Raw genomic sequence first — 17,180 nt, 5'->3', positions numbered from 1 at the left:
AAGGAAGGAAGGAAGGAAGGAAGGAAGGAAGGAAGGAAGGAAGGTTGGAAGGAAGGAAGGAAGGAAGGAAGGAAAATGCACCCAAACCTGATTAACTCAAAGCAACTCTCCTGATTTCTGACAAATTCAACCTCCCCCACAGACCTATACGATCACCTAGACATAGTGCCAACCTGATGTTGAGGCCTTATCTAGATTAACTTTTTTAACAAGGAGTTAACCTTCATCTCATTCATTAAGGTGGCACAAGCCCCTCTGGGACATACCTTCTGCTTACTATATATAACCCTGGGCTTTGGATTATCATATAGATAACCCTGAACCCTTTATTCCTCTGTAGCCTTGCTATAGGAAATTAAAAGTTAACAGTGTTTCCCACATAACAGGAACACTTCATTAAAATATTTGCAGACCAAATAAAAGATGAAGCTTATAATTAACAGTAATAATAATATGTCTTGGGCTCACATAAGATTCTGAAGAACTTTAAAAACATTCTAGGCACAGTCAAATATTCACTGTTCATGCTAATGGATGAGAGAGTTTCAATTTAAAAAGATCATTTTAAGACCATTTCTATTTGAGTACATCACTGGTCATCCAAGAGGCCAGGTGAGGGAATGTATATAAATGGGGATAACTACTGGGACTCAATCTATGATTTTATTAGTGTTGGGAAATCTCTCTCTGACCAAGTAGGTCAGCACCTTCTCTGCAATTTGGAGTCTCAGAGAATTGTCGTTTAGGAAAAGTCCCTTACAAGGACTGGAAAACCTTTCACAGTGCCTGAGTGAGAGCCAATCCCTTATCTCCAAAAACCAACTAGGCATTTCTATTTGGATAACTTCCACTTGGATGGCTCCTGTGTCTCAGTGTCCCTCAAACTCAAGACTGAATTAATTATAAAAGTCCCAAACCAGCTCCCTCCTGAACGTGGCTGTGTCTGTCAAAAGCTGCACTATTTTCTTAAGTCTTTCAGGTTCTGAAGCTCAAAATCATCTTGGACTCATACATTTCCCTCATTATCTTAGAAGAAATGTGGCACAATGGATAGAGTATTGAACTTAGAAATAGGAACAACTGGGTTCAAATCATACTGTTGACATTAGTTGTGTAACAAGTGATTTAGCCTCTCAGAGCCTCAGTTTCCTCATCTGCAAATTGAGTGAGTTGGATGAGATGACCTGATAGAGTCCTCCTGGCTCATTACCTATGATGCTTTGTCCCACCCTAGTTTAAGTCATTTTATGCAGTCATTTTCAGTTGTATCTGACTTTTTGTTAACTCCATTTGGGGTTAATTGGCAGAGATACTAGAGTGTTTTGCCATTTCCTTCTCCAGCTCATTTTATGTATGAGGAAACTGAGGTAAATAGGGTGAGGTGACTTGTCTAGGGTCACACAGCTAGAAAGTGTCTGAGTCCAGATTTGAATTCAGGTCTTCCTGACCTCAGGCCCAGGGCTCAATCCACTGTGTCACCTAGCAGCTTATAGATGTTCAAACAGAGGTTCGGATGACCACTTGGAGAAGGTGGTAGAGGGAGTTTTCAGTCACTTGTGGGTGTTTAGGTGGCTGCAGCAGTCCCTACCAATTCCAAAATCCATGGCCCCAGTGAAATGTGCCATAAGAACTGCTGTAAGCAGATAAACAAGAGAACTAGAATGCTGGTCCATCCAGATGCAAGATCAAATTTTCTACAAATTTTTGTCCACTGTTTAAGAAAAAAGGAAAACAAAATACCAGGTCTAAAAGAAAAGCTCTTGGGGCAGCCAGGTAGCACAGCGAGTAAGAGCACTAGCCCCAGAGTTGGGATGACCTGGGATCAAATCTGAGCTCAGACTCTTAGCACCCACCTAGAAACACCTGGCCATATAACCTTGAGCAAGTTACTTAACCCCAATTGCTTAGGGGCAGCCAGGTGGCTCAGCGAGTAAGAGCAACGGCTCCAGTGTTGGGATGACCTGGGATCAAATCTGGGTTCAGATACTTAGCACCATACCCAGAAATAACTGGCCGTGTAACCTTGAGCAAGTTACTTAACCCCAATTGCTTAAAAAAAAAGAAAAGAAAAGGTCTTTAAAACTGTACTTTGGACTGTACTGGACATCTCATTCCAGTAACTGTCTTCTTTGGACAACATTCCTGTTCCATCCTGGTGATTTGTACTGCTGCCCCCCATCTGGGATTTCTGGGGACTTGACCTTGTGCTAATATTTATTTCAATGCCTGTAGATGATGCTGAGGATTCTGAGGAAATGGAAGAAGAGATCCCCGTGGTGGTGTGTGCAGCGGCAGGCAGGATGGGTGCCGCCATGGCAGCCATCAACAGCATCTACAGCAACACAGATGCCAATGTCTTATTCTATGTGGTCGGTCTGAGGAACACGCTGTCCCACATCCGGTAACAACATTTGCTTCAGAGCTGATTTGTGTCTTTCCACTAAGGAACCACTGTCCTTTCACTGCCCATTCTTTGGGGATTTGATCATGTAATCATAATATAGCTGACAAGGTGCTCTGGAGTATCACTGGCAGAAAGGGGGCATGATGGTAACTAGGGCACCATATGGAAACAAGAGAAATAATGGCCAGGTCATAGGATTGTGCCTCAGTTTCCTCCTCTAAAAAATGAGGGACTTCAGCTTAGATGAGCTCTGAGGTCCCTTCCCTCCCTAGATCCTAGGTCCTATGATCATTAGCTACTTGTAATAACTCTGCATGTCTGGCATCATTAAGTGCCATTTATAAATCCCTTAAATAGAAAGCCTCTTTCTTCCCCCTTCTCCCCCCTACCAATTTTAAACATTTAGAGTGGAAGTGGATAAAGATAGGGACTGGACCTGGGATTTCATTGGCATAGGGAACCTCCTATATAAGAAAATTCTCTTTGCCAAAGCAGATCAGCCCCTTCTCTGCAAATTAGAGTCTTAGGCCAGGGTCTCTTATCCTGGGGTTAATGGAGAGAGTCCATGAGGTCTATGAACTTGGATTGGGAAAAATAGTTTACAACTTTATTTTCAGCAACTTTTAACTGAAATTTAGCATTTAATTATCTTAAAACATTATATGACAAGATGGGGTTCACAGGCTTCTCTAAGAGGTCCCTGACACAAAAAAGGGTGAGTCCCTGTTTTAGATGCTTAGATGGAACCCGGAGAGTAACTACTTGCTCAGGGTCACACAGCCACTTTATGTCAGAAGTGGAACTTGAACCTATGTTTTTAGGGTTTCAAAACAAGCCCTCTATCCATGACGTCATGCTGAATTTTTTGGAGAAAACCTGTCTTCCTTCCTTCCTTGCTTGCTTCCTTCCTTCCTTCTTTCCTGTCATTCTTTCTTTCCTTTTTTTTCCCTGGCAATCAGGGTCAAGTGACTTGCCCATGGTCACACAGCTAGTAAATGTCTGAAACTGGATTTGAACTCAGGTCTTCCTGACTCAAGGGTCAGTGCTCTATCAGGAAATCTTTCCAAATATACCGAAAGGGGGCATCTAGGTGGCACAGTGAATAGAGCACCAGCCCTGGAGTCAGGAGGACCTGAGTTCAAATCCAGCCTCAGACACTTGACACACTAGCCGTGTGACCTTGGGCAAGTCACAACCCCAATTGCCCTGCCCTACCCCCTCCAAAAAACAGAACCAAAATATATTGAAAGTTCTAAAATTGCCTTCTCTTCATTGCCTGAGCCACCATCCTAGTTCACACATTCATCCTTTCTCACTTGGACTATTGTAATAACCACAATTGGTCTCCCTGCTACCATTTTCTCCTCTATCCAATCTATCTCATATCCGGTTGCTAAAATAACGATGCCACTTGCCTTTTATCACCTCTTCAGGAAATGGATTGAACAGTCCAAACTAAGAGAAATCAAGTTTAAAATTGTGGAATTCAACCCGATGGTCCTCAAAGGAAAAATCAGACCAGACACAGCCCGCCCTGAGTTGCTACAGCCTGTGAGTTAGGAGGGCAGCCCATTTCTGAGCCTGATGCATGGAATGGGAAGGCATTCAGGGAAATGAATAGAGCCCCTCTGGGTGGCCTTGTGGGGGTAGGGTGGGAGAAGAGCAGGAACTACAGGAGCGAATGTCATATACTATATCAGATGCAGCTTGTTGGTTAGTTTTGACATATTTTCTTTTATATAAGGGAAGGCTCAATGAAGGGAAGTTAGTGTTAAAACCAAAAGGCATCAGTAAAATGTTAATTTTTTAACTTTATAAAGGGGAAAATCATCTTTGGGGCTACTGTGTGGGACTAAACCTTTGAGATATGAGAGACTTTTCTGTAACACCAAGAGTATGTCTGCTGCACAAATTCTAGACCTTTTGCTGGATAACACTCACAGCACTATTAAGGGGTAGATGTTATTTAATTATTTGGTTCAGATATGTGATTTCATTGGTGTAGAGAACTCCCAGTGAAAGAACTCCCTCTACCAATGCAGGTTGGCACCTTCTCTTTGTTGTTGTTTAATTATTGTTCAGCTGTGTTCAACTCTTTGTGACTCTATTTGGGGTTTTTCTTGGCAAAGATATTGGAGTAGTTTATCATTTCCTTCTCCAGCTCACTTTACAGATGAGGAAACTGAGGCAAACAGGGTAGAAGTGACTTGCCCAGGGTCATACAGTTAGTGTCTGGGGTCACATTTGAACTCAGGAACATGAGTCTTCCTGACTCCACTGCACCAACCAGCTGTCCTCTTAAACATCATTTTAAGAGTTTACTAGAATCCTGAGTTGTAACTTGCCCAGGGTCACACAGTCAGTTGGTGTTAGGGGTGAGACTTGAACCCAGGTCTTTCTGACTTTGAGGCCAGTTCTCTGTCTACTAGGATGCTTTATGTTCTTTGCTTCTATTTTGACCCATGAGGCATTTTTGTGGTTTTTGGAAATCAAGTTCTGGTTTGGGCTTGGTTCTTTCTCCAAAAAGGATCAACCTGAGCAAAGAGCAAACAACTCTAGGATTTTATAATGTGTAAGGAAGTTTTCTACATTTCCACTCTACCCACTCTCTTACCTGGAGACCAAAAAACAAAGAGTCTGAATCTGGTTTAAAGCCTTGTGCTTCTTTTAAGAACTGGGTTCAACAAGTGCCTGGGGTCTTAGGAGCATAGATCTAGGGCTGGAATGGACTTTGGGGTCATCTAGTCTAACCCCCTCTTTTTGCAGATGGGGAAACTGAGGCCAAAGAGAATAAATTATTTGGTTGTACAAGGATCATCATAAGATTATAAATCTATGATGGACCTGGAAGGAATCTCAGACACCATGTCATTTTTCCAGATAAGGAAACTGAGACTCATTCCAAGGTCACTTAGAAAGTGACAGAGCTAAGATTTGAACCCAGGTCATTTGACTCTGAATTCTGGAGCTTTTTCACTGTACCATATTTGTAGAGTGACTTATAAATCTCAAGGTACCAGATAACCACTAGCTCTCATTTTTTATACTGCTGCTATTCTTGTTATTTCTTTCCGACTCGCCTCATCTTGTTTTTGATGGAGTTCAGATAGAACACACTTATTATTATTGGTGGTTTCTTCTTATAAATTGAATTTCAACTGAAGTTTTGTACTTGGAAGGAAATGAGCATTTATTAAGTGCTTTTTATGTGCTAAGTACTTTATAATTATCTCCTTTGATCCTTATAACAGCCCCAGGAAGGAGGAGCTATTATTATCTCCATTTTACTGATGAGGAAACTGAGGCAAACAGAGGTTAAGTGACTTGCTCAGGGTCACACAGCTAGAGAATGTTTGAAGCTGGATTTGAATTCAGGTCTTCCTAACTCCAGGTCCAGCGCTCTATCCACTGTGCCGCTTAGCTTCCTTTAAGGGGGCTTGGACTAGTAAGAAACAAAGCCATGGGAGCATCTAGGTGGTGCAGTGAATAGAGCACTGGCCCTGGAGTCAGGAGGATCTGGGTTTAGATCCTGCCTCAGACACTTAACACAAAAGATAGCCATTTGACCTTGGGCAAGTCACTTAACCCCAATGGCCCTCCAAAAAGAAAAAAGAAAAAAAAAGAAAGCCATGGCTGTAAATTCTGCACAGTGATGGGACAATGTCTGTGCTCATACTTCTCCTAGTAGCATTAAAATAAAATAAAGATGGATTAAAAAAATGTGTTTTCATGGTGTTTTAAAGTTTGCAAAACAATTTATATGTATTGTCCCATTTGATCCTAACAACAACCCTGTAAGATTGGTGTTGATATTATGCCCATTTTACAGGGAAAGGAAATGAGGCAAACAGAAGTTCAGTGACTTGCCCAGGACCACACAGCTAGTAATTGTAGGAGAAAGGATTCCAATTTGAGTCTTCCTGACTCCTAGTCCAACACTAACCACTGAAAAAGCACACTGGATTTGGACTCAAAGGATTTGGGTTAAAACCCTGGCTCTGCCACTTGCCAGCTATATATTTTGAGTCAAAATTCTTAACCTCTCTGGGCCTCAGTTTCCTCATCTATAAAAATAAGAGGACTAGACAAGATCAAGTCTAAGTTTCTTTTTAGTTCTAAAACTCTCTCTGTGAGTTTGAATCAGATACTCCTCCCCTCTGGGCCTCAGGTTCCTTCTCTGTAAAACTAAGAAATTGGATGAGAGAGCTCCTAATGTTTTCCAACCATCAATGTCCTTTCTGGTGGTGGATTGGGGGGAATGTACACGATACATTTTATAATTTAATATACATTAAATATATTCTCTCATTAAACATTTTCTCCATCACTTTTTTAAGTCTAGACAATCAACAAAACAAACATTGATTTACAACATTCACCAATTTCCAAGGTACATTAAAAATTTAACATTTGACTCCCACGAACTGGTATGAGCTGCCCCCAGCACACCTCTGAATCTGTGATGCTGTGGGGTGTCCTCTAGATAATATCAGCTCCACTCTACTGAAGAACTAAAGCAAAGATTCCAGTGCCCAAGGCGACTTTTTGAGACTATCTGCACTGGTCTAGGGAGTTTCCCTACTGGGAGAGGGAGGTTTAGATCACAATGAGATTTTCTGAGTCCTCCTTGAATCTTTAAGTACAACCAAAAGACACTTAAGTAGAACACCTCCTCCAGAATATTTGTTCCTTCCCTTTAATTTTTTTCTCTCTCCTTTTAACAGTTGAACTTTGTGCGGTTTTATCTCCCTCTACTTATTCACAAACACGAGAAAGTAATCTACTTGGATGATGATGTCATCGTACAAGGTACGCTGTCTGCCAAGAACCCTGGGAATGGAGCCACCAATGAATAGAGTGACTTCCTGGATGCACAAAGGGTTCAGTTGTTTGGGTTCCTTGTGGAAATGTCCTGAGTTTGGATGGAATTTGGTAATGGACTGAAAGTGAGGACTGTTCTCCATCTTCCTAGACATGTAGCAGCAAGATTCTATTCATGAGTGACAAGAATAAGGGAGCAAAAGTCTGTAGGTATTGTGTGCATTGAGCCCCCAGCTCCATCTTACCTGGATCAAAGGGGAGGAAAAACACATGAAGACAAGAGATCTTAGTTATAGTTCTAGCTCTCATACTTCCTAGCTATGTGACTATGCGGCAAGTTTTTTTTTTTTCCTTCTCAGAGCCAAAGTCTCCCCATCAATAAAATGCTAAATTTTGGGGATACAAATATAAGCTCCCTTGAGGAGCTTACACACTAATGAAGGAAAGATCACACATAATAGGAAACTGAAAAGCAAGACTGGGGGCAGAGAAACTTACATTCTAATGGAGGAGACAACATATATAAATCAGAGCTTTCAAAATAAATATAAAGGTAGAAGGTGACTTTGGAGGGGGTGGGCAGCTAAGTGGTGCCATAGTGCACAGAGACATCTTCCTGTCTTCAAATTCAGCCTCAGACATTTACTAGCTGTGTGACCTTGGGCAAGTCACTTCACCCTGTTTTCCTCTTCTATAAAATGAGCTGGAGAAGGAAATGACAAGCCACTCCAGTATCTCTGCCAGGAAAACCCTAAATGGGGTCATGAAGAGTTGGACATGACTGAAAAACAACTTTAGAATGGATAACACCAACAACTGGGAGGGAATACAAAAGGCTTCCTAGAGAAGGGGATGCTTGAGCTGAATCTTAAAGGAAGCCAGGGATTCTTAGAGTTAGATATTAGGAGGGATAGCCTTTGGCACAGCCAGGGCAAAGGTAAGGAGATGAGAGATGGAGTACTCGGTGTGAGGAAGAGAAAGTAGGTCAGTAAGGCTGAACTGTCCAGGAAGGTGGGAAGGAGTCAAGTTGTAAAGAGCTTCAAATGAGGCTTTTAAACTCCTTAAGGGTGGGACTCGATCATCTTTCTATTCCCCCATAACATTAACATAATAACCCCTAGTAGCGTAGTTAAGCTCAGAGTACTTGACACTGAGAAGGTTCTTAATAAATGTGTATTTCCTTCCTTCTCTCATAACAGGCTTTTAAAAAATTACATTTTTTAAAATACTATTTTATTTTTTCCCTAGTTACATGTCAAGAAAATTTTTAGCATTCATTTTTACAAAATTTTGAGTTCTAAAATATTCTCCCTCCTCCCTTCTGAAATTGGCAGGCAGTTTGATAAAGTTTATACATCCAGCACAGGCTTTTGTATAGAGAAATGTCTCAATATCTACTGAAGGACAATTTTAATGAAAATGTTAGTTTTTAAGTTATTTTTCCTGTCCTTCAGAAAGGATGGTGGGTTTTCTTTGCCCCTTTATGAGCCAGAACAAAGGATGTCTCGACTGTGGGTATACTGTATTTTAAGAAAAACCAGTTTGAATATGAATGAACCCTTACATATAGGGTACATTGATGATGGAATTTGTTTTGTCAAATGATTCCTTTAGGTACTGAGCCTTCTACCCATTTCAGATGATTCTTTGTTATTATTGTTACTATTTAACAACTTGTCTGGAGTGCATACAGTTATCTGACAAAGACTGCCAAAAAGATCTTTATATCTTAGTCAGTCAATCATCAACCAGTATTTATTAAACTCCTTCTATGTGCCAGGACCCATTAGGGGCTGGGTATACAATGGAAAAAAATGAAACAATCTCTACCCTAAAGAAGCTTACATGGGGTAGGGGGGAGAAACAGCATATATGTGTTTAAATGACTTCAAATCAAATGCTGAGAGTAGGAAGGTGAATGGACACTAACAGCTGAGGGGATGAATAGGTGGTATATTTCAATCATAAGTACAAGGTAGTTTTTAAGTGGGGCAGCATTGCACAGGGTGAGGGGCGGGGGGGAGAGAAAGCTCAAGAAATGGGATGTTTCCATTCTGTCCCGACTCAGTCCCTGAGCAGCTGCATGACTTTGGACCAGTCACTTCCTCTTACTTTCCTCATCTGTAAAATGAGGAGGCTGAATTTGATGGCTTTTGAGGTCCCCTCTGCTCTAGGACTCTATGAATTGTCCTTGTTCAAGCTTTTATCCAGACATCCTGATTGCTGTGTCTTCATTAGCCTCATTGGGTCTTAGCTTCCTGGAGGAGTTGGGTTTATTTACCTCTTCAGTCCTTTGGGGCTCTATGGCTACTTCTTTTGGGATTTCAGCTTTATGTTTTTAAACTCAGGTGATATCCAAGAATTATACGACACAAAGTTGATGCTGGGGCATGCAGCGGCTTTCTCAGACGACTGTGATTTACCATCCACCCATGAAATGGTTAGAAGTGCAGGGATGCAGGTAAGAGGTTCCCCTCATTCTAACATACTTCCCAGCCTTGCCCTCTTTGAAGGCCCCTTTCTCCTTCCCTTAATGTTTGAACGGAGGTATTTAGAACCATGGATGGATGGATGGATGTATTGGATGGATGTATGGATGGATGGATGGATGATGAAAGAAAGGAAGGAGAAGGGAAGAAGAAAAAAAGGAAGGAGAAGATAGAAGAAGGGAGGGGTGAAGGAGGAAAGAAGGAAAAAGAAGGGAAAGAATGAGGTAGGAGGAAGGTAGGAAGGGAAGGAAGGGAGAAGAAAGGGAGGGAGGGAGAAAGGAAGGAAAGAAGAAAGTTAGACAGGGGAAGGGGAGGGGAGCCAATAGTTCTACTATAGCCTTTTTTTGGTCAGAGCAGACACAAAACACTAGATTTAGTTCTGGGCCCCCATTTCAAGAAAGACTTTGACAAACTGGAGTAAGCATATCCAGCAAGGCAGTATGGATAAAACATGAACTTGGAGTCAGGAAGATTTGGGTCTGTTAGACAGGTACTAGCTGTTTGACCTTGGAACAGATCCCTTTGCCTCAGTATGCCTTAGTTTCTTCTTCTGTAAAATGAGGGAATTGGACCTCTAAAGTTCCTTCCAGATCTAAATCTATTATGATGCCATGAAGGCAGTGAGGGTGAGGGGATGCATGTACCATTATAGATGGGTGGAAGGAGCTGGAGATATTTGGCCCAGAGAGAGGCATAATAAAAGGGACATAATATCCATCTTTATACAGTTGTTGTTTTTAATGGAAATGTATTTATGAAATTTATGCATTTATATTAAATATCTGACAGCTGCCTGTCATGGAAAGGGGATTTTATGCTTGGCTTCACCAGGCAGAGCTAGGAGCAATGGGCAGAATTTTCAGAAAGATAGCGTTAGGCTGTCCAGAGGGGGAAGGAACTTTCATCCACAAGCATAATGGGCAACTGTGGAAGGGAAATGGGTTCCTTCTCACTGATGGATTTCAAGGGAACATTGGGTAAACCCTTTTCAGGGATGTTGTAGAGATGGTGTCCAGGGAAAGGTTGGTCTAGATGGTCTCTGAGGTCCCTTTCTACTCTGAAATTCATTGGTTCTTTGAGTTCATAGAAGTATGTCGGAATCAATGCTTTCCACAGTAAAGACAGTTACTTTCTTGACTTTTGGGTATGTTTGGGGATATTCTATACCCCTTTCCATTATAAGCATCATAAACTGCATTCTTTTCTCCATTGATTCTGGTTTGGGACAAGGAAAATTTTATTTTTAACTCATTTACAATAAATCAATCAAGAATTTTATTAAGCATTTACTCTGTTAGGCACTGAGGATACAAAGAAAAATATGGTCCCTGCTCTCAAGGGGCTTACATTCTAATCGGGGAGACAATATATACCTCTATTCACACACATGCATATATAATATATATGTATATCTGTATACACATACATATATACACATACCTAGATGCATGTATATACCCATCTACATAAAGGATATATGCACATATGTATACATACATACATACAAGATAGACCTACACATATAAATATTTTTGTTGTTATTCAATTGTTTCAGTCATGTCCAACTCTGTGACCCCTTTTGGGGTTTTCCTGGAAGACATACTGGAGTGGTTTGCCATTTCCTTCTCCAGCTCATTTTACAGATGAGGAAACAGAGGCAGACAGGGTTAAATGACTTGCCCAGGGTCACACAACTAAAAAGTGTCTGACAGCCAGATTTGAACTCAGGAAGATGAGTCTTCCTGACTCCAAGTCTGGCACTCTGTGCTACCTAGCTGCCCATAATCATATACACACATATACATACAAAAGAAATGTTCATATAATTAGATATAGATACATTTCTGTCCTCTCTTTGTCTCTTTCTCTCCATATACACATACACAAACTCATTAATACAAAATACAGGACAGAACCAAGATGACTTTAGAGGAGAAGGCACTAGCAGTGGGGGAAATCAGGAAGTGCTCCCTGAAGAAGATGGTGTTTAAGCCAAACCTTAAAGAAAGCCAGGGAAGCCAGAAGGAGGGGTTGAGGAGAGAGAGCATTCCAGGCAATGGGGAACTGTTAGTGAAAAGCAGGACAGTGCAGCATCACGTCTGAGGAGCAGCAAGAAGGCTGTTTTGCTTGATTACAGAGTATGTGAAGAGGGGCAAAGTGGAAGGAGACTGGGAAGATAGGAAGGGGCCAAGTGGTGAAGAATGTCTCATCCTGGGGCAATAGAGAGCTACTGGAATTTACTGAGCTTTGGGAAAATGACTTTGGCAGCTGTGGGGAGATAGGAATGAGGAGAGACTTGGAACAAATGGGTAGTGGAAAAACAAAAACTCTAGACTGGGTTCTAGCCCTGCCTTTGCCACCACACTAGTCATGTGGATAGAATCTACTCACAACCTCTTGGAGCCTCAGTTTCATGGAATCCTAGAAGTCTACAGTTGGAAAGGACCTCAAAGATCCAGTTGAACCCCTTCTCGATTGGAGAAGGCAGTACAGTATGCTGGAAAATGGAACAGATTTGGATTGAGAAGATCTGGTTGAGGATCTGGTTTAGACTCCCAGATCCATAATTTATTAGCTATGTGACTTCCAAAGTCACATGCTGTGTAAACCTTACTTTCCTCATCTTTATTTTTTTTAAAGCAACTGGGGTTAAGTAACTTGCTCAAGGTTACACAGCCAGTTATTTTGTGTGGGTGTTAAGTATCTGAGGCTGGAACTGATCCCGGGTCTCCCGACTCCAGGGCTGGCACTCTTACTCACTGCACCACCTGGCTGCCCCTTTCCTCATCTTTAAAATGGGGATAAAACTATTTATACTATCTATTCCATCAGATTATTATGAATAACGCATTTTAAAATTTATTTTTAAAATTTAATATTTTATTTTTGCCCCAATTACATATAAAAATGTTAAATTTTTCCTTCAAATTTTGAGTTCAAAATTAAGGGTTTTTTTTTTAACCAATAAAGAATTGGAAGGGGTATCTTAAGCTAACCCCACATCTAGTCCAACCCAACCCTCAAAAAACATCCCCTTTAAAACAGAATTCTGCCCTTCCCAAAGTCTTGTATCTACTGATCCTAACTATGGTCATCCAGCCATGGCTTAGAGACCTCAAGTGAGAGTTCCCTGCTCCCCAAAGTAGTCCATTCCATTTTGGGACACTCCCAGCCTTTAGGAAAAGATACCTTAGACTGAATTGCGCTCTTGTCTCCTTGTGACTTCCACCTATTGGTGTTCATTCTGAATCCGAGAGCCAAGAAGCATAAATTGACTCCTTATTCCGATGGCAATCCTTTCAATTCTTGAAGACAGTGGCCATGTTCCCCCCCAAGTCTCTTCTCCAAGCCCAACATCTCTGGTTTCCTTATGTATATAATGAAAGACTAGGACAATAGCGTCATTTCCAACGTCTCTTTCAATTGAAAAGAAAAACAACAAAAACCCTTGTTTCTAGAAGACCAAAAACACTGGATTTAATTTACGTCTATTTAAAGATGAAATTTAGCTACAGTTTTTTTGCTGCTAATTATTTATGTATGAAACATTTTAAGATATTGCATACCGTAGGATATGGAGTACTGGTCTTGGATCAGGTCCTAGTCTAGGACCAGTCGCAGACCACTTCAGCCCTGAGGGAACACTCTTTGGAACCAAACTCATACAGTCATAGTGAGAAATGTCCTTTGTAAACTCAAAGTGTCCTATATGGGTGAGTTGTAATTTAAAAGACTTAGCCTATCCATTTCACAATGACAGCAGGGAAACAACATGGGTTGTTATATGGGTAAATTATGACGCCATGAGGGGTGAGATGCCATTTACCTTATGCTTCATTATAACTTTAAGGGCTGATAATTTTCCAGAAACAATCTGCTCAGCCTGGCTCATTAGCCAAAATCCATATTCCTTTGTAGAATACATACATGGGATTTCTGGACTACCGAAAGAAGGCGATCAAGGACCTTGGCATCAGCCCTGGCACCTGTTCTTTTAATCCTGGTGTGATCGTTGCCAACATGACTGAGTGGAAGCACCAGCGTATCACCAAGCAATTAGAAAAGTGGATGCAGAGAAATGTGGCGTACGTGTGGGTCTCTTTCATCACAGGGTGCAAAACTACTCAGTTTTTAATTTCTTAGATAACTTTCATAGGATGTAATGAGGGGTTTGGGCTAAATGACCTCAAAAATTTCTACTAGCTAAATATTTTCTGAGTACGAGTAATGAACTGAAATACACAAATACTCTCAATCAGAGGAGTTAGACATCCTGAAATTGGGCTAATAAAAAGCCTATGCAATTATCTTGGGCACATTACTTAGTATTTTTGATCCTTATCTGTTAAGTGAGGGATTTGGGGTAGCTGCCTTTGAAGACCCCATCAAACTCAAGATCTAGCCTTTTTTATAGGAAAAAAAATATTTAAGTATTTGTGTTTTAAGAATATTGGGAGTAATGGCTAGAGAGCAAACCTCAGGACCAGGGAGACGTGGATTCAAGCTCACATATCCAGGCTGTGTGACCCAGTGCATCTCTGCAGGAAGAGGAGCTTCCTCATTCAGGGATTCTCCATACCAGTGAAATCAGCAGTCTCTACCCCTAAGATTGTGACCCACTCCTGGATGGGTTTGGCTTTTTTTCTTTTTAAAGACAAGAATGACAGGTGGACAGTGAAACTGGTCCCCTGATAAGCCCATGATGTAAGGAGAAAATGGGGAGTCCTCTAGCACCCTGGGGGGATCCCCCTTGGGCAAATTCATAGGAGGCCATAAATATATCATACAGGATAGGCAGGTGTGGATGGGTTACAAGACCCAGATTGTAAATCCTTTTGAGTATTTGTGACTTAGGCATACAAAGGAGAAATAAAGCTTGAGAAATACTGTAAATCTGGGAATATTAGTTAGAAAAATGTGCTTATTATGACTGTCAAATCATTTAATATGGTGGCACTTACCTCAAGAAGTCTTTAACACTTGAAATTAAAAACTGGATTTCGGGGGGCCAGGTAGCACAGCGAGTAAGTTCACCGGCCCCAGGGCCGGGATGACCTGGGGATCGAATCAGGGCTCAGATACTTAGCACCCACCCAGAAACACCTGGCCGTGTAACCTTCAGCAAGTTACTTAATCCCAATTGCTTTAAAAAAAAACAACTGGATTTCATGTGTGCTCTGAACTGGCAAATCCGTTCTGTTTTGGTTAAACAAGTCTCCTTCCTTCTTGGCTTGTTGACCTCCAGGTTTCAAGTCCTAATTCTCTTTTTTTTTCCTAGGGAGAATCTCTATAGCAGCTCCTTGGGTGGTGGAGTGGCCACCTCCCCAATGCTCATTGTGTTTTATGGGAAGCATTCCCACATTAATCCAATGTGGCACATCAGGCACCTGGGTAAGCTGAGGTCCAGACCATCGAGGGAAGGGTGAGAGGAGTCCTGGCACCTTCAAGACCAAACATGCCTGGGCAGCATTACTTGGGTTCTGACAACTGTAGGCAGGAGATGGTAGGAGACTTCTGACCCAGCAAAATCCCATAACTTTAAATTGCAAATGGTGCTTATGAAATGTTCTGAGAATTGGGAGAAAGCGGGACCCTACCGCTCTACTCTGATGACTCCACAGGATAACAATACCTGCTATAAAAATCATATGGGCATTTAATCAAGTCAAATCCACTCAAAGTAGAGTGGTACATAGGAATGAGGCAGCAAAGAAGACTTTATTAAGAGCCTGCTATGGGGCAGGCACTGTGCTAAATGCTTTACGCGTATTTTTTAATTTAATGCTCACAACCCTAGAAGGTAGGTATTGTTATTTTATGGATGAGGAAACTGAGGCAGAATTTAAGTGACTTGGCAAGGGTCTTCTGGGCTACAGGCCTAGCACTGTACCCACTGCACCCACTATCTAGCTTTCCTGGTGCATGCATGTGTGTGTGTATATATATATGTATATACACAAACATACATATGTACATTATATAGCATATAGATATACACATTTGTATGTGTGCACATGCACACGCATACATTTACACTTGTGGACACACGTGCAGTCACATGCAGCTTATACATGTACATACACAAATAATACACACATACACTTCTGTGCACACATACCTGTGTATATATTCACATTAATAGCATATGTATACAGATATATCTAGATATAATAGATATAACACATACATAATATATATATATATACATGCATACATATACATACACATGCCTATATGTGTAAGTGCATGCATGGACTCTGTAAGTTACAATCCAACCTCTAATGTAGGAGTAGAGGCATTTAGGTGGCACAGGAGTTGGGAAAGACCCGAGTTTGAATTCTGACTCTGACACTCACTAGCTACGTGACTCTGGGCAAGTCACTTCATCTGCTTGCCTCAGTTTCCTTATCGGCAAAATGGGAATAAGAACAGCACCTCCCTCTCAAGGTTGTTTCAAGCCTCAAATGAGGTAACACATAAAGTTAAAATGCAGTTATCATTCTGATGGTTGTTCCCTACATGGCCAATAGCCCATCACTTAGCTCTCTGGACTCGATTTCCTCTCCTGTAATTTGAGGTGGCTGGACTAGGTGGTCTCCAAGGTCCTTCCCAGCCCTAAATCTAGGGCTCTAGGGCCATTTTTCTCCCCTCCCAGCAAGTCAGAAGCCAATCTCTGGCATGAACACAGCTCCCAGAGCTCCCTGGACTCTCCCGTTATTGAACTAGCGCCTTGGCACAGTCCAGTCCTATTTTCTCTCCATATCAAATCAGCGTACGGCTAGTTTGCATTTTAAAGTGCCTGCTAATGCGATGCTTCTCTTCCTTTCTTCCAAACACACTGAAGGCTGGAGTGCAGAGGCTAGGTACTCTGAGCACTTTCTTCAGGAGGCTAAGCTACTTCACTGGAATGGAAGGCACAAGCCTTGGGACTTCCCTAGTGTTCACCCTGACCTCTGGGAAAGCTGGTTCATCCCTGACCCTTCTGGGAAATTCAAACTTAATCGTGGAGCGAGCTGATACAAAGACTGCCACTATGTGTTCCCTCTCGCCACACAAACTTATGACTCACAAGAAGTGGATTATTTTTATGAACGTTTTTTCAACACATCTGAGTCATAATTCGCTTTCATTTGACAAAGAAGGCCTTTGAGACTTGTACTATAGAAAGCAGGAATGGATTTGCTCTTTTTTTTCCCCTCTCCAAAGTACTCCCTTAGGGAAAAATCAAGATTGTGTAAGTATCTGGTTAGAAAGAAATCGCTACATTGGAATATTAACATTAAGTTGCTTAGCTTGTCCTTCAAAGACAAACATCTTTATGGATGAATAAAATTAAAAAATTAAAATTTTCTTCACCCTAGTTTAAGATTTCACACCAAAGATGAGGCTTTTTTTCTTCCTGATTTATGAGTCTCCAGTCTTCTGAAGAACTATTACACTTAAAATATTTAATGATTTCTCAAATT

General features: G+C 41.3%; 1 protein-coding gene across 3 annotated transcripts in view; it reads left to right on the top strand.

The window, feature by feature from the left end:
• Window positions 1–17,060, top strand: part of GLT8D2 (glycosyltransferase 8 domain containing 2) — a 38,771-nt gene extending 21,711 nt beyond the window's left edge. The window contains exons 4-10 of one of the 3 annotated variants that reach the window (XM_069099370.1): window positions 2,233–2,401; window positions 3,838–3,955; window positions 7,129–7,213; window positions 9,574–9,686; window positions 13,633–13,826; window positions 14,993–15,105; window positions 16,559–16,868. In XM_069099370.1, the coding sequence (XP_068955471.1) occupies window positions 2,233–2,401; window positions 3,838–3,955; window positions 7,129–7,213; window positions 9,574–9,686; window positions 13,633–13,826; window positions 14,993–15,105; window positions 16,559–16,731 (965 nt within the window). In that variant the 3' untranslated portion in view covers window positions 16,732–16,868. Of the gene's footprint in view, window positions 1–2,232; window positions 2,402–3,837; window positions 3,956–7,128; window positions 7,214–9,573; window positions 9,687–13,632; window positions 13,827–14,992; window positions 15,106–16,558 lie in introns of all 3 variants that reach the window. The other 2 variants (XM_069099371.1, XM_069099372.1) reach the window with 2 other exon arrangements.
• Window positions 17,061–17,180: the final 120 nt, after the last annotated feature.

Source organism: Petaurus breviceps, unplaced genomic scaffold (assembly GCF_028583685.1).
Source record: "Petaurus breviceps papuanus isolate PSGF00001 unplaced genomic scaffold, PetGlider_PUasm1.0 379, whole genome shotgun sequence".
Lineage (NCBI taxonomy): Eukaryota > Metazoa > Chordata > Mammalia > Diprotodontia > Petauridae > Petaurus > Petaurus breviceps.
The sequence above is the reverse complement of the archived record's forward strand: the minus strand, read 5'-3'. Positions and strand labels throughout refer to the sequence as shown.